The following is a 26,485-nucleotide window of genomic DNA, read 5'->3' as shown; positions in this document are numbered from 1 at the left end:
ACCCCGAAGCCGGAAGCGAGGATACAACCTCCAAGACGTGGAGCGCCGTAACGGGTAAGGAGACCCAGGACAGGTGGCGTGACATATTGGCCTTGTGACCAATCTGCCAGACCCAACAGGCTCCTCCCACTCTCCAACCATAGTCCACATCACACTCACCACCCTCCCTCGTAATCACCCAACTTCGGTCCTATCTTCTGTCCCATGCCCTACCCCTCATGGGGTCCCTTCTCCACATTCCTTTTCCTTTACCGGGTGACCCATTTTCCAAAGAATTGTCCACACTCTTCTTCGTAGATACCCACGTCGTCATGAACTATGTATGTAAGTTTCTCGATCGTATATATATATATATATATATATATATATATATATATGTGCCAGACCTTATTCAGCCATTCCTGTTTAGTGGGCCCCAGACTGTCTTTCCATTCTTGAACCACAGCTAGCCTACCAGCCCTAAACATGGCTTCCCACATCCTGGCATACCTGTACATATCACTATCCCTTGCAGGGATCCCTAGAAGTACCATTGGTAGGTTCATTGTCAGTTGGACCCTGTTTCCTTTTTAATCCAGTTTAGTAGCTTGGTCCAGTAGATCTGGATATGAGGACAAGACCACCAGATAAGGCTTGAAGATCCCAGCTGACCACAGCCCCTCACACATACAGGAGAGACCCCCAGCATACATCCTCGATACCTTCAGGGGATCCCTATGCCAGCCATTGTGTTCTACCATGTGGGTGGATTGATTCCCATGAAAGGTCACTTTAAATATATTTTCCCAAAGAGCCACCAGGATCTCTTCTCCCACCACATTTTTCAAATAGTTCTTAAGAATCTGTCTGCCTTCCAGGTCACTCGTTTTTAGAACCCTCTCTTAGAGGAGGCTTCATTTGGGGTCTTTCCAAATATTGTTAGGTCCCTTTCCAAATTCGGCCAAAGAGTCTGGGTCGTGAAGTGGCCTTTAAGGCAAAGGTATTCGAAGACCCCGATATGGCCTGACTCCAGCATCTCTCTAACCTCCTTGAATCCTTTACATTTTCCATGGGAGAACAACTGCCGACTCTCTTCAGCCGCCTGTCGGACCATTCTTGGGAATGCCGGAAACCCAGATAGCCCAAATATAGCGGGGTGCTTCCACACAGAGCTCAGTGGGGATGGCCATGTGAAATTATATGATAGGATAGTTTATTAATATAGCACCTATACACAATGTGTTTCAAAGCTCTTCAGGGCAAGGGAGGGAACAAGGGAAAATACAATGACATTCTTACAGGCCATGAACAGCATGAATCCGAAATTAACTATCGTACTCAGCCTATCGACAATTCAGATAGTGCAAGCACTAAGACATAGGTAGGAAGGAAATGGGAAACAAACAGGTGACTACAGTACTAGGCCTGACGACATTTCTGTTATAGTCGGAATAATATGAGAGGTGAGGGAGAGGGGAGGAGAAGGAGGGAGAGGAACAAAACAAGTGACTATCATACTAGGCCTGATGACATTTCAGATAGTGCTGGATGGGGGGGTGGGGGTAAAAACAAGTATGGGAGGGGGGAGGAGACAAACAATTGTTGCTGTCGTACTAAGTCCAAGGACAATTCAGATAGAGTAAGTGAAAATACAGTCTTTCAGTCTTTTCCCCTTTCCTCCAAATTGTCCAAAGTACCTCTAATGTTGGAAATCACCCTATCATGACTTGAAACCACCCCAGATAAAGACATTAGCCTTGAACAAAACCAAATCTATCTTCTTCATACTTAACACATTGTCCAATCAAAGGACCCACATATACCAATTCCAACAGAATCACTCTTTTTTACCCTGCTACACCCCCATCATTCCCCATTCTTCATCCACTTTACCAACCCCTTATCTTTCCATGCTTACTCTTTTCCCTGCTGCAAACACCATAGGATACGGTGCGTTATGTTGAGTTGTTAGGCACACATGCAACAGAAGGAATTGAGATTCAAGTGGTTAATTCTAAAAGGAAAGGATTTTACAGAAATAGAAGATAAACTTAGAACTGTGTGATAACATTTGGTCAAACTTTGACGAGGTCTATAGATGTTAAATACATCGTATAGAAAAAACATAAATCTAGTGAAGCTTCTCATCTTCTCTTTTACAGGCAATGGATAAAGTGGATCGATTACTGTAATTTGAACAAGTCACTTGAGTTCTAATGACAGCCTCTTCATTTCATTAAATGTTGTCATATTGTGCAGATCGTTTTATTGGCCTCTGACTAGGCTCTCATGACTAAAAAGTGAAACTGCCTGAAAAATGCCTGCCACCAATACATCATAATACATGCAGTATAAAGCACAACATATAAATATAACTTTAAAGAGAACAAAGCAGGAACAGGCATCATGGTGCAAAATACTGGGCAGGTTAAAGCTACTTAATGGTTTCTGGAATGTCAGCTGATGAGGCAAAAGCCAGGGAGTCCCAGAGCTGGCCTGTCTGATGGAAAAAGCATCAGCCTCCATATTGGCATCTGTTGCATTTTGAAACGATGAGAATGTGGGTGGTGGTTGATCTAAGCTGTCAACATGTGGGGTTCTGATAAAAAGTAATGATGGAAAACAGTGACTACATTTTGTGGATGGGCCAGTTAGCTAAGAAGTCAAATTTAAATTAGGTTATTTCTCTACATTGTGCCTGTGGAAAGACTGTAATCAGGAAAAATATGATTACGTTATTTAAGGACAGTCAATGGGCGGGCAGGTGATTTCTACAGCTGATAGACTATTTTGTTAGTCAGTGCAAAATTAATACTATTATCATAATCCAGCCGCAATGCAATGAATGCATTCATTGAATACCACTACCCGATGATGTTATGAAAAGATGTAAAGACGCTGGCAGAGCTCATATAACTCATATATATGGACTTTATCAAAGACTTGATCTTGCGTTTCAGGGACAATGAGATGTCGATAATAATGTTTTGATTTTGAACTTTTGTTGCATGGTTAGTTGCTCACCCAGCAAGGGAGGCCAAACGTTTGACCCGTACATGATTGAAGTTTGACCTACTAATGCAATTTCGAATTTGGATGTCTTTGGATGTAGTTTTTTTTTAACCTGCAAATTGCAATGTTGTCAGGCACTCCTGAGGTATTGCTGTGTTTCTCTCCTTGCTCCCCACATAATTTACCAAAACTAAGTTGTTATAGGAAACATTCTAGTATAAAATAAAAATAATCCCTGCACTGAAATATAACAAAACATAGAATAAATTGGATCACATTAACTTGTTTCGCCCAAATGATTTGACATTTATGGTATTGCATCCAAAATAATTGAGGGGATGGTTGTTCAGAATACAGCTGCTAGTTTTTCATCAGCTAATTCTATTTTTTAGATAAGTTTAGCTAGTTCAGTTCTGGTGAGATTGACAGAAGTATGTTTTCTTTAATTTCTCAAATGATAATTTCAAGCCTTATGTAAATTCGATGATAAAGTTTTCTGCATCACCTTTTCAATTGTTACATAACTAAAGATGTCTTCATTATATAAAAAGTATTTTTATAACCATCTTAGATATTGATTCATATTTTTGTATTCTTTAAAATGTCAACCATCATTCAGCATCCATCTTTCAGGAACCCATCAATGGGCGTACAAGTGGTCAATAAGTGGACATAACACAACATTACACACAAGAGCGGAAAAATACCTTTGACGCTCAATTTGGTGCTGGTCTCCACATTGTTGGCAATAAATTTCACCTCGGTTTTGTCGTCCCATTGGGTGACATTCTTTATGGTCAGGGTGTGGGTGTTTTTGGTTCTCCGTATCATGTAGTTCTCAGAGTTCTCAATCACTTTGCCATTGAGAAGCCACAAACCTGCACATGCCGAGTTCAGTTCAATGGTGAAAGTGGCCTCACTTCCAGATGACACCTCAATAGCTTTCAGTGGGGTTTTAACAGTCAACTTTGGCTCTGAAGGGAATAGAGGAAGGAAATGTTGCACTTGTTGAAATTCAGCGCAGAAGGCATAACTCATGTGTATGTTAATAATACATGTTCTCCAGAAAACAGATAGCTCAACACTGGCAATGTCTACCAGCGGCTTAAAGGCCTTACAGGAAACAACATGATATGCACAACAAACTCACTCAAGATCAGTCTTCCATCTCAAAATGGCTTATTCTGGCAAACCATCGGTGCTACCTCATTTATTTTCACTGCACACAGAAAGGGTTTCAGTGAGCTACTAGAGTTCGGAAAAGAGGAAGATGGCTCCTTCCTACCCATAAATTGACAACACACGCATTGTCCCTGAAAGGTTAGGGGTTGCCAAAGGTGGACCGTTTGCAAACTTTTAATACATTTTTTCCATATTTCTGGTGGATTTCTTAAATGTATTATGTAAAATTGGCGAAAGATGTCTGACATTTTAATTTCACGTGACATAATGTTGCATTGTGATGCAATTGTTTAAAACATCCTTCCTTTTCCATATGAATAAATCCTGCAATTTTGGGGATGTAGGCTAGCGTTTCGCTGAGCTGAAATTCGAAATTTCACTCAAACCTATTTGTATTTGTGCAATTTCGCATAGTCCATGACCACATATAAAACTTCCTTATTGTCTCCCTCCAGTTCTGCTTCTGTCGACTAATTCATCTGTGCCATATGCCTTAAAATATACCCTCCTCCCAAACGTATGACGCTTCATGTACAAGCCTTGGAAAACAACTCTACACAAATACAAAGAAAGTTCAAAATGGAGGATGGACAAGCAAAAGGATGTCAGCAATATTAATTAGCACATTAAATAACGTATGAGAGGATGTTTGATTTGTGGTGAACAATCAGAACTACAACTGGAAAGGTTGCTGGCTGGCAAGGTAGCAACAAGTGGCTATTCAGTTGATTGTGTGTGCTATATAAGAGGTTGATATATGTTTTTGATCTTTAGTATGTCTAAACATATTTCCTTTTCCTCAATAGATTGTTCCAGAAATGAAAGGATGTAGGTTTTCCAGCATACACAGTTCACATTTGTCCAAAAGCTTTTTTGACATGTATATTAAGTGATAGTCTCTGTTAAGAACAGCCATTAAGGCTGTACTTTGATTTTGAACAAAATAATTAATTATAAAATACATTTTTCCAAGAACATTGTTAAAAAACAAATACATTTCAGACACTTGAGGGAAGTGGGGAATCTCCACAACCATTATTCATTGGCTAGAATTAAATGGTACATTTCCAAATGTTCATTTAGCCAAGTGTATCAGTGAAGCAAGGCTAAACTTGAAAATAAAATGACGACTTGAAGGCTGTCTCAAAAGCTCAACCTTTTGAAATATTGTAAAAACATAATTGGCCCGTATCAGCTAAGTTATTGCTAGAAGAGAACTACACACACATTTTTCAATGTTTACATGATCACCTCTGTATCAAGGAGATTTTCTGCAATGAGCACTTGAATTATGTTTCCAAATGTATCACTTGCTGGTCACATTGTAAAATGTTGGTGCTTGGCATGAACTAGCTGGTCGCTTTACTCACCAAGATGCATGGTTCCTGGGAACTCAAGATAGTCGCTCTGGCCATAACTGTTGACGGCACTGACACGGAACTGGTAGTCTCCTTCTTCTGGTAAACTGCTCACTGTGAACTCAGGCACAGGGACACTGGAAGAGTCATGGCATCTCATCCAGGTCATGCCCCCCAGTTTTCTTCGCTCTACAATGTAACCATCAATACGGATGGGACGATCCATCAGTGGAGGGGACCAGGCCAAGGTGACAGAGTTCTCTGTTTTTTCTTTCACCACAGGGTTGACTGGGGGATGAGATGGGGGCTTTCGTAGGGCTGCAAATGCAAGTAGAATACAGATAGGAATTTCAAAACCAACGTGTTTGTGTTGACGTAGATATTTTCAGTAAACTTAGTGAAATATTGTTGCCAATGTCATGTATAAAATATAGCAATACCACCGAAACTAGCCACCAATACAACCGACTCAGTATGTGAGAAAGCACAACATGCCTAAGAGAGATTACTATATATATCACAGTACGGTAGTTCAGCGAGTTGATTGCCTTTTGAAGATGTTTTTGACCTACAAGTCATGAGCTTAATTCTGGAAATTAGAACTATTGAGCTGTGGTTAAGCCAATCCAGTGTGTGATGTGCCCAATATTATGGGTCACTATAATATTGTGTCCTAGATAAAACTAGTCAATGGATTTCTGTAATTACATCACGGACCAGATTCTATTCATAAACCTAGATATGAGATCTCCACTGTTAACTATGTTACCGTCTATAACTGCTAAATGAACACCTTTAGCTGCCTATTATAAACAGTGTGAAAGCATAGAAATCCAATGCCAATTGATGAAATAAGGCCTGGACTTGGGATTTGTTAAAATTATAATAATTGGGAAACATTACCTACAAAAACAGACATTTTGTTAATGGGCACTTGTAATAACTTTCTATTCAAGTGGCCACATCACTGGGTGATGCACATCAGCCAGTGGAAAAGGCTAGCCATCTGTGCATTATTTTTGACAGAGACCTGCCCGTAATGCCATATGTCAACACAGTGTTTTGAGAATGTTGATATAAATTTAACATGCTTAGGAAGATGATCCCATTACTGATCTACCAAATCTAGGAGCTGAAAGGTCGTCAAGAATTTGTCTGACCATCAAGAGCATTAGAACCTCGAGCATTTGTCTGACCATCAAGAGGTAGCCAATCAGGCTGCTCGGACTCAGAATGGGGGCCAAATGTGCTTGTTTAAGCCTGCTGTTCCGAGCAGCCTGAGTTCTTCACGCTCATCAGTCTCTAAACTATTTCCCCGCATTGCTCATTAGCACCAGTGATATTCAGTTGTGCTTGCTAAATGCGAGATTACCTTAAACAGTGAAAATACAATTTTCTTTCCTGCAATGCTGCACTTGGAGTCCGTTTTCCGTGTTGATGAAAATCACAATCAACACTAAAAACGACTCCATCTTTCAGAAGGGCAGTATTGCAGGAAAAAAGGTCTTTTTTACTGTGATTTTTATGGTCATCTCGCCTCTAGCACTCTCATCTGAATATTGTGGATACTTACAGTGAAATAACACGGGGAGGCGGGCCGACCTGGTCGGTAATGGCACTGCTGCTACCTGTAAGGGACACTCACTTCACTTGGGCCCTTGATTTCAGTGTGTGCCTTTACTGACAGGGTCAGTCTGCTGCTGCAGGTAATATTGCCTCCTAAGACATAACTGTCACCTTAAAGATTTTCTACTGAAGAGAATAGGGTTGAAGTTGAGGTCATATGTACATTATCCCAAATTACTTGAAGAAACTGGCAAACCATTATGCTCCCCACAGCAGCCTCTCTCTTTTCCAGCCAATCCCTCCATGTAAGCTTGTAAAGCCTGAAACAAATAAAGATCACTGAGCATGTGAAGTCACCCTATGAAATAAAACAGATCTGTCACTGAGATCAGGATAAAACTACCAATCGTAAAAACCTTACTCCTCAAATAGTCATTGGCATGCTAGCTGCGAGAAAATTATCCCCCCCCAATCTTATTACAAATGGATCGGTCCCTATCGCTTAGTGTGTCAAATGGATCACGCTTGTGTAAGAGCTGAGGAGTCCTAGGAACCTGATCAAAAGCAGAAGTACACCACAGACGGACTGTGTTGCTGTGTATGCAAAAGACCGAGACAGACCGGAAAACACGAATTAATAAATTATAGATAAACACAAAAAGAGGAACATTTCAAAATGACGATGAAGTTGTCAGCTTTCAAGATCTGCTTGCATGGAAGTAGCATTGAGAAAACTCATCCCTCACTATTCAATAACAACATAATAATCACAAAGCATAATTCGTCACATCTTTAAGACCATTGTGTCCATGACCAGGAGGGTTGTAGAACCCGCAAATCAACCTCATGCCTGTTCATGGGGACCATAATTTGGATCTTCGATGGCCCGCTTTATTTCAGCAGATGGGGTCTCTGTTTCTTGGCCAGGAAAAAATCAGGTGCAAACAAACTGAAATCAAGGAAGTGGCGGCCACCATTAAAGATCTCTGCATGGCACATGCGTACTGCATGTGGCAGTAAAAGTAGAGCGTGTTGGATTTCCAAATTGATTACACTGGTCATGATGCCAGCATTTGACCAGTTTACTCTCACAGCACTTGTGTTGGATTAGCCAGCAATGTCTATAGTTTCCATCAGTAATCTCAGAGGACAGATTTTGTGCATTAAAAAAAGAAAATAATGCTGCTGTCATGTTCTGTGACCTGTGTATCCCCTGAGTACTTGGCCAATCTTAAAGAACGTTGGTGTATTTTGCGAAATGAAAAGAAAATGTGAACATTGAAAAACTACAGCTTTTGCAAGACCCTCTTCCTAGATTTCCATCAAACCGTTTTCTTGAGCTTACTTTCCCAAGCACATTTTAATTTGGGCCAAGATGTCCAATTCCTATGCTTCTATCCCTATAATGCATGTGCAAACTACATTGCTCCATTGTTGCTTTTCCTTTGTCCGCTTCTATTCCGATGCAGCAATACCAATAGAGTTAATGAAAACATTAAAAAAGAAATATCAATTTAAGATAAAATCAGTACTATGTTCAGCTAATGTAGTTCTACAATAAAATCACACTAATATGTCTCTAACAAAATATGCATACCTGGAATAAATAGAACAGGGCAAAAATGTATGGAACTGAGAGAGGACGCAATACCTTTTTAATGTAGAGACCTCCCTAATAATTATGGTGGTTCCTACAACCATTTTGCTGCAAATATCTTTTTATTAGGAATACTATATGCCTGGCCCACTTAGTAGTCACTGGGAAGTGCAAAGAGAATCAGCCTTGAGGGGCACAACTTAACTTAACAGACTAATTTGCCAAAATGATAGAGAAAAAAATTGTCTGTAAATGAATCTTCAGTAAGCTTTTGGGGGGCCTAATTTTTTGAAAGATGTATATCAAGATTGATGAATTGCGAATATGTGCATGCTATCAAAGTATTCAGTGATGGCTCATTGTGAGGTGTTAACACTTAATCTTGGCGCTTTTTCATGTCTGTCTCTGAACAACAGCTCATTACGCCAGTGTGAACAAGACACTTATATTTTGATTGTCTGGTTCACTAATGATAAGTCTCTCGAGCAAATTCACTGAAGAACTTGTTATCTGCCCCCCCACAGTGTACCCTATTGCACTGTTCTGTAGAACATTTCTGCACTGTGCTGCTAAATTTCATTAAAGCAGGGCGGTTTGGATTAAGGTTGGGGTGGTCTGGCTTCATAATGAGGTCCATCTTGCAATGGAATGAAGATGACCACATGAGAGGAGAGGGTGCATTGGCATTGGAGGCAGGGAGAACGATGAATTCTGCCTTTGAAGAGTTTAGCATAAGGCAGAATAAAGCCACCTAATTGTGGATAGCGGTTAAGTATGGTTTCTGCATTCAGTGACTGCGTGGTGATGAAAAGGAAGTAGAAGAATACTTGAGTATCATCAACAAAGAGGTGATAGTTAAAGCCAGAGGATGGAATGAGTTTACAGAGGGAGGGGGTACATAGATTGAAGAGAAGTCGGCCAAGAATCGATCCCTGAGGAACACCCATGGCATGGGAAGCGGTGTTGAGGAGGAGGTGCTGGAGCCCATTGAGATTGAGAAGACGCGTTTAGAGCAATAGATGACATCTAGTTAAGTACAGTTTCCTTGATGCCAAGGAGGGAAAGAGTTTGAAAGAAGGAGGGCTGCTCACAGGCAGCTGAAAGATCTATAAGAATGAGAGTGCAGTTGAGGTGCGTGTGCTGGGAGGTGGTAGAACAATTGACAACATGGATAAGCACAGTCACAGTGGAGATTTCTGACTGGAATCGAGATCGGTGGGCATCAGCAAGTGAGTGCACCTTGAGCTAGTTGACTATGCGGTTGAAGACAACCCATTCAATGATTTTAGAGTGGTAGGGAAAGAGAAAGAGGAGTCAGTAGAATGGGGGGTTGTTGGAGTCAGCAGTTGGTTTCTTTACTAGTGGTATGACTGTGGTGGTTTGATAATAGGCTGGGAAGATACCAGATGAGAGAGATAGGCTGAATAAGGCAGAGAGGTGAGAGGACATGATGGGGCCAGGCTCCTTAACAATATTTTTTTTGAAGGGCCCTCAACTGGAATACTGGATGGGTTGAAAGAGAGAAGAATAGGTAGATGGATAGATTTCAGTGGAAGATGTGAGGGAGAAGCACGATAGTGAAGAGAGTGTGGGGAAGATGGGAGAAGTGGAGAATGAGGGAGGGCTTGGGAGAGAGAGAATGTGGACACAGTGTCACATATTTTAGTTGGGCTTCGATTTAGTTGGATTTAAATGGAGAAGTAGGAGATACAGAGTCTTCGGTTTAGAGAGAGGAGAAACAGTGCAGCTCTTAGGGAGGAGACGATAGCCTGGAGGGTCATGGTTAGCTTGACAGGGTGTGAGAGACGAGAGGAAATAAACAGTGTATTGGGAGGATTTGACAGCGTCCAGAGCTGTGGTCTGAATCAGTAGAGAATCCTTGCAGACAGTGAGAATTGTGGGGGATCAGTCTTTGCGCCAATGACATAAGCGGTTATGCATTGTTTCCCCAGCAGCTGGATGGCGGGGAAGATCCATGGTTGAGAACGCAGGTGTGAAGGGGTGAAGGCACAGACAGGGTAGTGATCACTTATATGGGTAAAAAGTGTAGATTTGCATTCAGTAAAGATGAATTCAATGGAGTAAGCAAGAGGAGGCATGAGAGATTTGAGCGAGATGTTGACTTGGTCTAGGTAGGGGAGGGATAGAGAGAGTGAAGTCAATGAGAGCTTGGTCACATGGGTAGGGTTAATTGTGGGAGCAGAGAAGACCAGGGTAGAAGATAGGATGATGAGGCAGAAAAAATAGCAAACAACCCATCTCACAAAACCACCACAACCTGGACAACTATTTTAGACACTGAACATGGAGGACCTGACTCTCACACTAGCATCCCTCAAAACCAAATTGTATGCAGACGACATCCTCCCTGCCTCTGTACTCAAAACCCTTCTAACTGAAGCACTCCGCCCTTACCAACAGATCTACCATTCAAGGCACCTTCCCCATGTACCTCAAGACCGGACACTCCTGTTTCTCAAGCAACCAACACTGAACCCTGACTACCTTTGCACCTACTGCTCCATCATTTGAGTAGAGGTAGCCATTCAACTCCTCCAACACATCAGCCACCAACAACTTTCTTCAGTCCTACCAACCTGGCTTCAGACCCGGATGCAGGACGGAATCTGCTACCATCAAGGTGATTGATGATGCTCTTAACATCCTGGAAGTTTGTCATCCTTGCCCCCTGGTTCTCCTCGACCTCTCAGTAGCGGTTGACACAGTAATCCAGCAGACACTCAACAACATTCTACTTTGCTGCATGGGAATCAGTGAGACTGTCCTCAGCTGGTCCAAATCCTACCTTGCTAACCACCACCAATTCACCAATTCATGCTACCTCTTACCTTGCTAACCACCACTAATTTCATCCAAATGGATTTGTCCAGGTCACCAACTTTACCCATCACCTGTGAAGTCCAATAAGGATCCATTCTCTCCCCTTGATCTTCGACCTTTGCATAGAACCTCTTTAAACCTTACTTGGCTCCACACAATAGCAACATCCACCAATAAGCAGATCACTCGCAAGCCTACCGCAATATATCCTCCATCAAAAACATTCACAGGCTCAAAGACTGCCCAACATTGATCCATCCCTGGATGCCCCATGCTTACCTAAAGCTCAACTCTTTCACAACAGAATTCCTACTGCTGACCAACAACATAGAAGACGCTGGCATCCAAACCTGGCTCTCTAATATGAACCTCAGGGGCTTCACACCTCAGTTGACCACCAATGCCAAATCCCTTAGGTTCTACATCGAAAGACAACTCTCCTTCAAGAGCACATAGCAAGGAAGACACAAACTTCTTGGTGCCAACTTCCCCACTGTGGAAAATCAAGCCCTTCATTCCAGCAAACAATTTCAGATCTGCTATCCACGTTTTGGTCCACTCCCATCTTAGTGGTGCTAATGCCCTTCTGAAAGACCTTTCAGCGACCACCCCGGCACCCCTTAGAAGGGCTCTTCAAATTCGGCCACATTTACGTGACCCTCATCAAACTGCACTGGCTACTGCTGCAGACACATATCACCTTCAAATCCTGTGGCATCATCTAAGAGGCTGTCACCCTCAAGTCCCCAAGCATCTCCAGAGGCCTACGATCCACAAGAAGTAAGGACATGTGCAGCAGACTTCAACTCCTATGGAAGGAAAGCACTAGAAGACAGGCATTCTCTATCTAGAGCCCCAGAATCTGGATATTCCTCCCCGTCAACACGATACTCACCCCTTCGCTTATGCATTTCAGGGAGGAGCTCACTTGAGAATGGCCGTTCTCCTCCCACTGTTTTCTTCCATAGTTGCTTGTTGATCCCTTTCTGAAAAATTGCCCACCCTCCCCTGTTGCTAGCTCCCCACCCCCGTGTATTTCTGCTTGCCTTACTGTGTACTTTCTCTTATGATTTGTAAAGCACTCCATTTCTTCCCGAAGATAGATCCATGCTCAATAAATAACCTAATAATAATAATAATTGCTTTGGGTGTGAGTTGGCTAGTTATGTAAGTTGACCAGAGACTTGTCCGAGTGAGTAGGGTCTATTTGAAGATGTTGGCCCTTAGTCATATGGGAGAGCTTTAGGTCATCCATTAGGTTGGTAGGGACATCAGCTGGGAGAGTTTCAAGTTAGAGGTCAAGATCAGTGAAGAGGTTGTTGCGTCTGCCCAGTGGGCAGTAGATGAAGAGGAAAGTAAGAGGGGCGGGAGAGATAAGTTGGACAGAGAAATGCTCAAAGAAGGAGAGAGTAAAATCAGAGCGGGCAAATGATGCTGCTGGTGTGTCCTTGCTGATCATGAGACCCATTCCACAGCCTTTTTTGGAAAGATGAGAGGAGTTGGAGGAAAAAGGCAAAGTCTGTGTGAAGGGCTGCCAGGGTGGTGTATCATGTGGGGGAATCCAGGTGGTAGCCATTAGCAAGAGTTTAGGGGTGATGAGAACCAAAGTGATTTGGGAGAAAGGAGCTTTTTTGAGTTTGAGTTTTCCAGAATCCCAGGATGAGGTCAATAAGGGAGCAGAGGTGGAGGAATAAGCTCATGGAGTAGATGAAGGAAGCTGGTATGGTAGATGAGGTTGGAGTGGTTGCAATGGGAGAGAGAGGAGTGGCATGAATGGTGTTTGGGAGGTGAGTGAATATTGTGGTTGAGGAGCCAAGGGAAGAGAAGCCTGGGAAGTGGAGGAAAAAGGAGGACTTGGTGAGGCCATGGGAGAGAGAGAGAGAGAGAGAGAGAGAGAGAGAGAGATAGAGGGAGAAAGAACAGTAAGGAGGAGGCACAGGATCGTCAGGAGCAGTAAGTGATATAGCGGATATGGAGAGACCACAGGGTCATAGGCAACCGAGAAATGAAATTTAGGCTATCATAGGGTCCAACCTGGCCAACCAAGAATGCAGTTTAAAAAATCACAGTGTCAAAGGGGATCAGGAAATGCACTCTAAAAAAGCACAGGGTCCTAGGTGACCATGAAATGCATTTCAGAAAGCACAGGTTCCTAGATGACCAGCAAATGCAATTTAAGAAATCACAGAAACCTAGATTACCAAGAAATGCAATTTAAAATAATCACAGGGACCTAAGCGACCAAGAAATGTATTTTAAGAAATCACAGGTTTCTAGCCAACTAAGAAATGCCATTTCGTAATCATAGGGTTCTAGGCAAACAAGAAATGCAACTTAAGAAATCATAGCGTGTTCGATGACCAAGAAATACAATATAACAATATAAGATATCACAGGGTCCTAGATGACATTGAAATGCCTTTTATGAAATACCAGGAGCCTAGGTGACCAAGAAATGAAATTTGCAGAATGACATTGGTGGAAGTTCATAACATTGACTGTGCAGATTTAGGAAATGGGATCCATGTGGTAGCTCTGCGTTGATGGGGAAATTGATGGAGGGGCTAATAGGGCAGAATGGCCCTAGGATGTACCAGGCCCCAATAGGGTCAGACAGAATTTTTTCTTGCCTGTGTGGCCCTCTGCTGTGGGAGCAACGCAGTGGAACACCTCAGGACTGGGATTTACTGGATGACACATGGGCTGGAAGGGTGAATGACGGAGACGCACTCTATCAAAAGGGGCACTTAAGAGAGCTATTCCAGGCAAAATGGTGATCCAAATGCAGGCATCTTCTTCAGCTGAGAGCCAACTGGACAGTGGAGTGAGAAGATGTTGTTGATGAGTACTGTATGCTTCTGACTTCCAAGATGCACTGAGAAGCTCACTGACTCAAAGGGAAATGCTGCAGAAATCATGAACTGCAGGCTTGAAATCCATGGGCTGGAAGAGTCTATCAGGGAGCTGCCTGCTTCCAAAGTGTTCTTGACTCAAGTGGGAGATGACTATTCACAGGCACCTGGCTGGTGTGTATGGGTGGAGCAATATGTTGTCAGCAGTGTTAATACGGATTTCTGAACTCTGTCCTGGTGGCGCAGAAGTTCAGAAGGCCAACCTAATTACTTGGAACAGGGTAACCTCTGGACGAGCCGGACCAATCAAGGTAGCTATCGCGGCGGTCAAGACTAGGTCTCAAGAGGGGTGAGGGTGACTGAAAGCCCGCAATGAGCACACAAAGCAAGAGCGCTTACAAACTACTCCAAACAGTTGTTATATCAAAAATATATACACATTTATTTTAAGGCCTTTAAAATAATGACCGTAGCGAGAAAATCACAATATCACAATACTAAGCCAACACATACCATATCAACACAATATATATACAAATACGACAGTCACAAGCGTTATAGGCACGAAATGTGTAGTCCACCTTAAAGGGAAGGAAAACAGGCAGTGCGATAATGCTTTAGACTCAGATCGCCTTCAGACGCACCTAACTAGATGGAAGTCCGAGCCCTGCGAAGAGTGGAGCCTTGTGCTCAAAGTACCTGCACACGCTGGTGCCAACGGGCAAAAGGAGAAGCTCTTCGGAAGAAGTCAGGCAGTTCGGGTTAGTGCACAACAGAAGAAGAACAGGTTCCGCGACTCAAGCGCAGCCTCCACAGTGAGCAGAAGCAGAGCGCGAGTACGGACAAAAGGGTGCTGTTTTTACACAGCGGGGAAAAGCAATGGGCTACTGCAGGAGGGCGACCAGATCCTAGCTATACTACTCACCGGTCCCCGATGCAAGCAGACCCAGGCTTCTCCACGTTAGTTTCAGCAGCTGGCAGGTTCAGAAGAGTCGGGAATGCCTCGTCGTCGTGTAGAGAAAAAAGACGTCCCAATCGAAGAAACCTGCACAGTTTTGTCACCACAGCAGGGCAACGGAGCGGCCGTGTGTATCTGAGCCAAATGTACACTCCTCCCTTCAGACCTGGGAACGCCAAGTGCACGAAGCGTGGGAGAGTGACAAGGACTCGAAATACAACACAACCTGGCGGCGGTTACAGAGCAAGACTCCCGTGTAAGCTGGTCAGTCAACTGGATGGCCCAGAGACGCTTCCGAAGGCTTACTTGGCAGGAGATGGTGAAGATGCCGAGAATAGCTGTTCCTGCTATTCCAAAGGTCGAAGCACCAGTACAGGCCTTCTGGTTCGATCAAAGGAGGAAAGGGTTTCACAGGACGACAGCAGTGCAAAGGAGGAGTCCTTCAGCGGGTCACCAGCGATTCCTCGGTCCAGCCTCGTGGTTGCAGGATACTTGGCTCCTGTATTCCTTCGTTCGTGAGAACTCAGGAGATCGACATGGTAGTGGTGTTTCCAGCCCCCTCTTATCCATGGTTCCCTTCGCGCCAAAACGGAGGGGAGCCAATGGGAGATCCGCTCATCAACACACATACCATTCGTGGACCAATCACGGACCACGGTGGTCCCAGGCATTCACACCACCCTAGACTCTCTGGCACCCAGGATGTGTATTGGGACCAGACATCCCAGCCCACACCCTGGAGGCACACAAACGACATGTAGAAGCCCGCGAAAGCAACCAGGTTTCGCGGGAAAGTACATGCCCAAATAAGGAAGGCCCCGGGTCGCTCGACCTGGGGAAGGTGAAGGGAGCAAGACGGTCAGTGGACAGGACAAAGGAGCCTCGTGGTCTGGCCATTTTGGGAGCCAGGCCACCATTTTGGGTTCAGCGCGAAAAACGCGCTCAGAACGCCAAAAGGAGCTCAAAATACACAAAACGATCGCTGCCACCATTCCAGTCCCTGAATGACTTGCACCGATCAAATACAATCCTAAACGAGTATCTAGGGCCTGTAGAAGGCTAGAGACCCAAGAGAGCTGTAACTTAGCTTACAGTGCCCTCTTGTGTCATGTTGCACTAAAGCCGCAACATGATAAAAGAAACTACGGGAAACAGCGTTCCCCGGTACTGACTGTCTTAAGGGCATGTCAGTTTCCCCGTAAGAAAGGAGCGAAAGCCCAGAGGAGTGCGGCAGAAGGCTGCACTTCTCTGGCAAAGTCAAGAACAAGGTGAAAAACAACAGCAAAAAGTTTAGGGGTTGCCACATGGAAGGAAAATTACCTACAATTACGAAATCTTTCCTAACAAGCAGTTAGATCATTTTCTCCTTTAGGACGAATGCAACAGGCAGAGTGCATTGAATGTAATGCTTATCTCTACTCACAGCCAACAGATGGATTTCAGGGTTGGATTAATGTGCTCACAAGTAAACAAGTAAACAAGAAATGCTACCTTTTTAATGGAAACCAGTGATAGCAATCTGGTATTTTCAACTTGCATAACCTCTGGGTCATGGAAAGTGCAGTAATTGGTCTCACCACATTCCTTCCCAGCTTCTTCTAGTCAGCAGAGATATGTTCAAGAGTGATCCCTAACTGATGTCCACATTACTGTGTACCTTGTGTACCTGTGTACCTGTGTAACCGGAAAAATCCAAACAGCAATGCAAGTGTGATCCTTAGAAATGAGGGGCTACAAAGTGACCCTTGACTAGCCAGCATATTCAGAGGCAAGACTGCTACATCCTGCAGTGCGCAATCTGGATTTTCTTCAAACTCTTTGTATCCCAGCGATTAATTCCCCATGGAAAGACCACAACAGACTCTGTGGGGCGTTTCATCCCCCATCATCTACAAGGATAAATGAAAGATGTGATAGCTGCATTCTTTAAGCCTGAAAGTCCTAAAGGCATTGATCAGGAATTAATCTTTGTCTTACACAAGGGTCCTAGACAGAAAAGACAGGGGCTAGATCGCACGGCATTCGTCATTTCTCCGAACTCAAACTTCCCAGCGTAACCTAAGGAAAGAACTGGGAAGAGGACTGATAGTGGATGAGCTCTCCAATTACAGTGGCCCAGCATGAGTAAACCGATCCCCAATACCCTACAAATTCCCTCTTCAACATCAATTTAAAACAATGCTTGAATACCAAGGAGGCAGGGTTGAGTAGCAGGAAAGGAGCTTGGATTACAGGAGCCATCTACTGTGCCTTACATCGACATACACACAAACAATTCCAGAGCCCTAAACATGAAAGAGTAGACTAACTGGAAGAATGAAGAAACTGACAAAATAAAATAAAATCATGCAACTTTATATAGAGGTGACAACACTTCCACTGTAATGCAAGAACGTCTGGGCTACCATTATACAAAGAGCGAGGATACCTTCTCTTCTTTCTGAATGGCAGTGGTTCCGTCAATTGAATCATAATCTTCATGGAAGAAACAAGAGAGCAATTGAGTTACAGTGGCAGATGGAAATGCCACAACAGACATTGGACCTCATCACGAGTTGGGCGATATCACGACAGGGATACCGCCCAACTTTTTTTGCGTTAGCGCCCACCCGTCTGGCTGTATTACCACTGGATCACGGGTTGGGTGCTAAACATTATTCCCCATCTCCCATTCTCAACAATAATAGCAAAAGCAATAACATTATTATTATTAATAATAATAATAAGGCCTACCCTTTGGGACACAAAAAAAAACAAAAAACTACCGCCCCATCTCTAACACCAGGTTCCTTGCCAAACTCATTGACCGAACAGCCTACTCCCAACTAAATGCCTTTGTTGAAGCCAACAATCTCCTAGACCCCGCCCAATCAGGATTCAGATCTTGCCACGGAACTGAAACCACCCTAACCTCGATCTGGGATGACCTTAAAATGACTGCTGACTCTGCAGGATGCGCCGCACTAATCCTTCTCGACCTATCAGCCGCCTTTGACACGATCAATCACTCAATACTCCTTGACCGCCTCCACTCCCTAGGAATACGTGGAACCGCCCTTAAATGGATAGCCTCATTCCTCAAAGACAGGCACCAAATAACGACACTCTCCAACTTTACATCACAAGCCCGACCAGTTGACACAGGAGTCCCACAAGGAGCATGTCTATCCGCCCTCCTGTTCAATCTCTACCTGATCACCCTCCCACCAATAATTCGTGCTCACAACGTCCTGTGTTACAATTACGCAGATGACACTCAACTAATTCTAAAATTCCTGAACGCGAAACCCAACTCCCAACATGACCTGACCTCTTGCCTCCTTAACATCGAACGCTGGATGACCCAAAGCCACCTCTTGTTAAACCCCTCCAAAACAGAAATCATGGTCTGCGGCAACTCAGATTTTCTTCCGCACCCACTACCCTGGCCACCCGCCATGGGCAACTCACCGACCCCCTCTAACACAGTAAAAAATCTTGGGTGCACCCTAGACTCCGACCTAACACTCTCGCGCCAAGTCAACATTGTCTCAAAGTCCTGCCACTACCACCTCAAAAACCTTAGGCGCATCTTTCCATATCTCTCATTCCCCAACAGAGTCTCCGCGGTCCAATCAATCGTCATATCACGACTGGACTATGGTAACCCCCTTTACCTCGGAATTCATGCCTACCAACTGAATAAACTACAAAGAGCACAAAACGCAGCAGCCAAAGTGCTTCTTGCGCTCGGTCCAAGGGACCACGTATCCCCAGCCCTCAAGACACTGCACTGGCTTCCGGTAGCCCGTAGGGTGGCTTTCAAAACCCTATGCCTCACCCATCGAGCTCTACATAAAACTGGACCCCATTATCTTCAAAAAAAGCTAATACCTTATCACCCTACCCGCACCCTTAGATCAAGCTCAGCCGGCCTCCTAGTAATTCCTAAAACAAACTCAGTCAGGTTAGGCGGAGCATCATTCTCAGCACTGGCCCCAACCCTGTGGAACTCGCTCCCACCCCACATACGCCTAACTCAGGACTTAACGGCCTTCCGCAAACTACTGAAAAGCTGGCTCTTTCCCTAAAACCAACCGGCCCCAAACCAGCATCATCACAATAACACCGACCTAACAAACCACCAAAAAAAAAATGTTTTTTTAAAAAAACGGCTAAACTAACCAGATTGTAACCTACACTGACAAACAGAACTAAAATGAATAAGGTAGATCTAAACAGGGAAATGATTAAATAGAAAAAGAATCACTGAATAAAAGGAAAGTAGAGAGCGTGGAGAGCGGATGAACAAGGAGAGCGGATGAGCGTGGAGGGCACGAGTGGATGAGTGAAAAGAGCGAATGAGTATGGATGAGTATAGATGAGTATGGATGAGTGTGGAGGATAAATGCTGTTGGCAGATGAGCCTGGAGGATGGTTGAGTGTGGTGAGCGGATGAATAATAAGAGTAAATAGATGTGGAATCGAATGATTGTAGAGAGCTGCTGAGTGTAGAGAGCGGCTGAGTACGGAGAGCGGTTATGTGTAGAGAGCAGAAGGACGTGCAGAGCGCAAGATCGTGCAGAGCGGAAGAGCGCTGAGAACGGAGGCACATATAGAGCGGAGAAATGTGGGGAGCGACCGAGTGGGGGGAGCGACTGAATGTGGGGAGCGTATGAGTGTAGGGAACATATGAGTGTGGGGAGCGTATGAGTGTGGGTAGCATATGAGTGTGGGGTGCGTATGAGTGTGAGGAGCGGACGAGTGTGGAGAGCGGACGAGTGTGGTGAGCGGACGATTGTGGGGAGCGGATGATTGTGGAGAGCGGACGATTGTGGAGAGCGGATGAGTCTGGAGAGCGGATGGGTATGGAGAGCGGATGAGTCTGGAGAGCGGATAAGTCGGGAGAGCGGATGAGTCTGGAGAGCGGATGAGTCTGGAGAGCGGATGAGTCTGGAAAGCGGATGAGTCTGGAGAGCGGATGAGTCTGGAGAGCGGATGAGTCTGGAGAGCGGATGAGTCTGGAGAGCGGATGTGTCTGGAGAGCGGATGAGTCTGGAGAGCAAATGATTGTAGAGCGCATGAGCACGTGGATCAGATGAGTGTCGAGAGTGGATGAGTGTCGAGAGCTGATGAATGAAGAGGGCGGAAGTATGTGGAGGATGAGGGTGCGGAGGAGAGAATAGCTGAGTGTGGGAAATGGCTGAGTGTGGGGAATGGCTGAGTGTGGGGAATGGCTGAGTGTGGGGAATGGCTGAGTGTGGGGAATGGCTGAGTGTGGGGAATGGCTGAGTGTGGGGAGCAGAGCGTACGAGTACGCAGAGCAGAAAAGTGTGTGGAACAGACGAACACGTAGAACAGAGCCGACGAATACGTAGAACGGATGAATGAATGGATCGGACGAGCACGATGAGGAGAGTGGTGTACATAGAACGGACGAGTATGTAGAGCGGACAAATGTGTGGAACAGATGAGAAGGTGGAGCAAATGAGTGTATGGAATGGATGAGTCTTTGGTGCCGATAAATATCTGGAGTGAGTGAATATGGTGCCGACAAATGTGTGGAGCGGGTCAATACGTAGAACGGATACATTTGCAGAACAGATGTGTATGTGTCTGTTTGTGGAACGGACGAATGGGTGAAACGGACAAATGGGTGGAACAGACGAATGGGAGGAACGGACGAGTAAGTGGAGCGGACGAATACATGGAGCAGATCAGTACGTAGAGCGGATGAATTCATAGAACGGATGAATGAGGGGAGCGGACGAATGTAAGAAACCGACAAATACGTAGAGCGGTCGAATAATATATCAAGCAGACGAGTAGTATGTTGTGCCGATAAGTGGATAGACCAGATGAGTGTGTGGATCCGATGAGCATGCGGATTGAACGAGGGTGTGGACGGGTGTGGATGCGAACGAGTGTATGGAGCGGACGACTGTATGTAGCGGACGACTGTATGTAGAGCGGACAAGAACATGTGGCGCGGATGCCGGTGTGGAGCGGATAGCTGTGTGGTGCGGATGCCTGTGTAGACCGGATGCCTGTGTAGAGCGGATGCCTGCGTAGAGCGGATGCCTGTGTAGAGCAGACCGGATGAGCGTGCAGACCGGATGAGCGCATAGGCAGACTGGAGTGCATGCGCGAGGAGGACGGGAGTGCATGCATATGGAATACATGAGAGCATGCATGAAGCACACTGAAAATGAGGGATAGACTAGAGCACGCAAGACGAACTATGAATGCGCGAGTGTGTACCTGATCGCATAAATTGCGTGACGTACATAATATGCATTGGTATGCGGGAACATTTGAAAGAACATATATCATACCACACCCCACGCCTACTCTCCTCTTTACACCACCACTCAAATAGAAAACAGGGATACTATGACACCATTCGGTATAACTGTTCTCATATCAACATCTCCCGCTCACTCCCCATCACTCTAAGTAACCACCGCTGGTTTAACACCCCCAGCCAGGCGTTTCTCCTCAGGCCTAACGCAGCCACACTCGAGCTGGATAAATTCTGCCAGAGCGAACACATTCTCCTGACCTCTCAACCACCACACCTACCGCTAAGAAGCAGCTACCACATTAACTCCGCACCAGCTGCACACATACCTTGTGCGCACACGCACCTTTTGCCTCTCTTCACCCTCTCTACTGACCCGAACTTCGGTTCCCAAGGGCGTTCAACCTACCAGCGCCTTCAGACCATACCAATGGTATATAAGGCGCTATATAAATGCAAAATAACAATAACAATAACAATAACAATAACACATGAATGTTTGATAGGATTTGCCTGTTCTTTTTCCAGTGAACAACTCCCCTTCATCTCCCAAACCATCTTCCTGAAGCCCAATTTGAATCGTCTGACTGGAGGGCAGTTGTCCGTTTTACGATGTCTCAGGGTTTCCTATGTACCACCCCCAAACCCATAATACCAGGCGGCCATACACCCAGCTTATTTGCAGTATTGTGTGATGCGTATCCATGAAAAGAGTCCAAGGGAGTTATATGATCCCGAATTTAGTGTAGGCTTCCTTGTTCATGCTGTGGTCGGCAGTCTCCTTCATGGAGACTTCCAAGAGCTTTGTCCAGCACATTTTGCTCAGGATCCTGCACAAGTGCTACCATGCAGCAACCCTGTTGCGGCGGCCATGAAACTTGTTAGACTTCTTGCTTTTGCATTCTTGTTGGTACATTTTCTCACATCGTATTACTACTCAGTAGGGTAACACGTACTACAGGCTAGGGCTCCGGCAGAGAATACATGATACAAAAGGAAAGAATGTTGCCTTAGCCACTATTTTCATAAGAAAGGCTCTGTAGACATTGAATTACATTCAAGATAGAAGCACTAAATGCTCCATTGAGAAGCTATTTTTTTAAAAGCTGGAGAAACAACATATATTAAATCACAATTATTGTATGTACAAAGAGAAATAATTATAATATTTACAATGAGAAAGTAAATTAGGAATAACTGCAATAATTAAGACAAAGGTGACAAGCAAATGCCACCAACCATACAACCATAGGGAGATGACACAAAGTATCATTCAGCATTAAAAAAATTGACAGTTATTTTAATTCGGCAAAATAGAATGCACTTATTCAAATTCCTGACAAAAGTGTCTGATTTGTGGCAAGGTGTTTAAAAGAACAAAAATGTCCCGTTTAATAGAAAATATCATCATAGCATGTTGACGTGTCTAACTGCTATGTTTCTGCATGGAGACAAACAATGTACTACGCCTTCCTCAGGACCTAAACATATTAATAGGGCTGAAGAATCTTACTGGCTTCCTTTATCAGTAAAAGTCATTTTGTTTCTGTGACACACAGAGACTCAAATCCTGGTATATGCCCTCGAGGAACCTTAGCTTGCTAAGGGTAGGGATCACACTATCAGCCTCATTTTAAATGGTGTGGACTGGTAAATCAGGGATTAGAAGTATAGGATAATGCTTTTACGCCTTGATTTACTTCTCTGACCCATTTTGATGCAGAGACAAGACAGAGGAGGGCACAGAGGTAAGATCTCCACCATGCACTCCTCCTCTATCTTGCCAGTGCATTTTGTTTCACGTCTGAATTACTTTTTTATGCAGTGTGAAACAAATGGATTCGTATGGAATCTGCCTTGGTTTTGTACCTGTTAGGAACAAGGTGGATCCCATTGGAATCCATTAGTAAACGCCATCTGCAAAGCGTAATTGCAGGCAGAGTTTATTTTTTCAAGAGACAAAGAGGAAAATGAAAGCGTAAAAAGGTGAATTTGCCTCGCTTTTACTCTTTGTTTTTCCCCTCTGCCTTGTGAACTTTTAAAATTGCATGCAGGGCTCCCCACACCACATACGTGATAACGTTGGTAGTCTCCTGTATGTCATTTACATTTGAAGTAAAACTACCCTTTAGGTATACCTAACTTGCTTGGCAAGTGATACACTAGATTATCCCCTCCAGCTCAGACTGTGAAGCTATTCAGAAGGCCTTTTCTTTAAAAATAGCTGCGGGAGAATCTCAAATCACTATCAATCTAGCAAGTATGGAGCTTACTGATCCTGACTTTATTGCTAAAGAGTCGGATCAATGTGCAAAATCAGCTTTTTGTTTCAAGGGCATCTCAGAAGAGACCTTAGCAAATATTATGAAGAAAATAAGACCCACTACTTGTGTGGTGGAAGTTCTACCCTCTAAAATCATTCTCAATAATAGGGAACTACTCCTTCCTTTTCTTGTGTGCCTCATTAATGCAAGTTTTAGGGAATCCGGTGTTCCACTGGCTCTGAAGAAGGTTTCTGTGAAATACAGGTCTGGATCAAAAGGTTTACTCCAACTTCAGACCTCTTTCTAACACCCCTTTCCTGCTAAAGATTTTGGATATGGTGGTGACATCCCAGTTTCAGGAACACCTGGAAGCATCCAGAGGCTTACAGGCTTTAGAGCCTGTTATGGCACGGAGAGTGCCTTATTGAATATGAAAAGTGAAATGGTCCAGATTATGGATGGTGGCAAGGCGGGACTACTGATGTTGTTAGACCTATCAGCAGCCTTTGACCTTGTCGACCATGACAAACTGTTATGTAGATTGTCTAAAGAAGGTTCTTATTCTGCCGAGGCTATGGCCTGGATCAAATCTTTTTTGACTGGGCGTATTTCTCGGATAGTATGGGGAATGCATACTCGCTTGACGAGCCTCTGGAATGTGGGGTCCCGCTGGGTGCTTGTCTGTCCCCTTCTCTTTTTAATGTCTATTGCCGTCCTCTCTGTGATCTCTTGAACAACACCCAACTTGTCTTTGAGTTGAGCGACAAGTATACAGAGGACGTGGAGCTTATTAACAAAGTCTACGCAGCAATTCATTATTGGATGGCTAATAATGGGATGTGTCTGAATGCTACCAATACTGAGCTCATGTTGTTTGGCTCACCCCAGACCAGATCCAAACTGGACAGCCAATATGCTGGACTCCCTATTGAGGACCATCCTATCAAAACTATCAGCAAAGTTAAAACACTGGGTGTTACTTTTGAATCTTCTATGAACTGAGACTTGTACATCGTTAAATGTTACTACCAAAGCGCAACATCTACTCAGGCTCCTGAGACAAGTTAAACCCTATGTCTCTGAAGCTAGGCAAGACAAAGACTAATATGTTTAGGATATTTCTCCTCTGTGAAAGATAGTGAGCTAAAGACTCTGGGTAAGGCTCTTGTAACAAGGGCCTCATGTCTGGCGGAGAGTCTCCGAGGACCCCCTTGTTTTTTGCATATTTCAAATAACTTTGGGTCTCACCCTAAGTTACTAGGGGAATCTAGACGTGGACCCCTTGCTCACTATTCTTAGAGAGGCACAACTGCACCCTACTGATGAGGTTCAACCAGACCGAAGCACGTGTCTGGAGTTGCTGTTGGTACTCTTGTTCAGAGGAGAATTGCATAGCATTTCGGTGCTGGACTGCCCCAGGGCAGGACAAAGACTGATATGTTTAGGATATTTCTCCTCTGTGAAAGATAGTGAGCTAAGGACTCTGGTTAAGGCCCTTGTAACCAGGACTCAAGTCTGGCAGAGAGTCTCCCAGGACTCCCCTTGTTATTTGCATATTTCAAGTAACTTTGGGTCTCACCCTAAGTTACTAGGGGAATACAGACGTGGACCCTTTGCTCACTATTCTTAGAGAGGCACAACTACACCCTACTCATGAGGTTCAACCAGACCGAAACACGTGTCTGGGGTTGCTGTTGGTACTCTTGTTCAGAGGAGAATTGCCTAGCATTTCGGCGCTGGACTGCCCCAGGGCAGGATAAAGACTGATGTGTTTAAAATATTTCTCCTCTGTGAAAGATAGTGAGCTAAAGACTCTGGGTAAGGCTCTTGTAAGCAGGACTCATGTCTGGCAGAGAGTACCCCAGGACCCCTCCTTGTTATTTGCATATCTGAAGCTAACTGTGCCACCCTTGTTCGTGGCCCTAATAATGCCAAGGGTTAATTATTGCAATACCTTGATGATTGGGGACAGTAGAAATACCCTCAGGCATCTCCAAGTTTTGTAAAATGATGCCGTACGCATTGTGAAAAGCGTTACTAGACATGAACCTATTTCCTCCCACAGAAGGAGCTTGCATCCATTTTAAAGCCATGACAACTGTCCACAAATGTATGTAGGGCCAACCTCCGGGCTATTTGAAAGATTGCATTAACATTCATAATTCGGGGTAGAACTACCAGATCGAGCGACATGGTCTGCCTATCTGTTCCTAGGATTAAGCGCGCCAGAGGCATGGGTAGATCCTTTGCAGTACAATCTGCCACGCTATGGAATAAACTTCCTAAAGTCCTGCGCCTAGAAAATGACTTATTGAAATTTAGGAAAGGGTTGAAAACCATAGTTTTTGAGTAATAATCCCCAGGATCCGACGTTCCCTTCTGTTTTCCTTTTCCTCTTTCTCTTGGTCCTGATTTGGTCATATCTCTGCGCCCTGATGCCTGCGGGATCCGGCGCAGTATAAGTGTGTATAATAATATAATATAAAGTGTCATACAAACTGGAATGTTATTCCTTGTTTTTTTTTTTTTTTTTTAAAGGTTTTTTATTATTTTGAAAACAAATAAACAATACAAACCAAACTTGCAGCATTATTTA

General features: G+C 44.3%; 1 protein-coding gene across 12 annotated transcripts in view; it reads right to left on the bottom strand.

Annotated features, from left to right (window-relative positions):
* The window catches only part of OBSCN (obscurin, cytoskeletal calmodulin and titin-interacting RhoGEF), a 3,169,051-nt gene that overhangs the window by 2,801,324 nt on the left and 341,242 nt on the right, over window positions 1–26,485 (bottom strand). For all 12 annotated transcript variants that reach the window (XM_069647058.1, XM_069647065.1, XM_069647061.1 and 9 more), the window contains exons 5-6: window positions 5,544–5,849; window positions 3,699–3,965 (exon numbers count right to left, since the gene is read on the bottom strand). In XM_069647058.1, the coding sequence (XP_069503159.1) occupies window positions 3,699–3,965; window positions 5,544–5,849 (573 nt within the window). The remainder of the gene's footprint in view (window positions 1–3,698; window positions 3,966–5,543; window positions 5,850–26,485) is intronic.

This window comes from Ambystoma mexicanum, chromosome 2q (genome assembly GCF_040938575.1).
Source record: "Ambystoma mexicanum isolate Mex_15411 chromosome 2q, UKY_AmexF1_1, whole genome shotgun sequence".
NCBI lineage: Eukaryota > Metazoa > Chordata > Amphibia > Caudata > Ambystomatidae > Ambystoma > Ambystoma mexicanum.
This window is presented reverse-complemented; position numbering and strand designations above follow the sequence as displayed.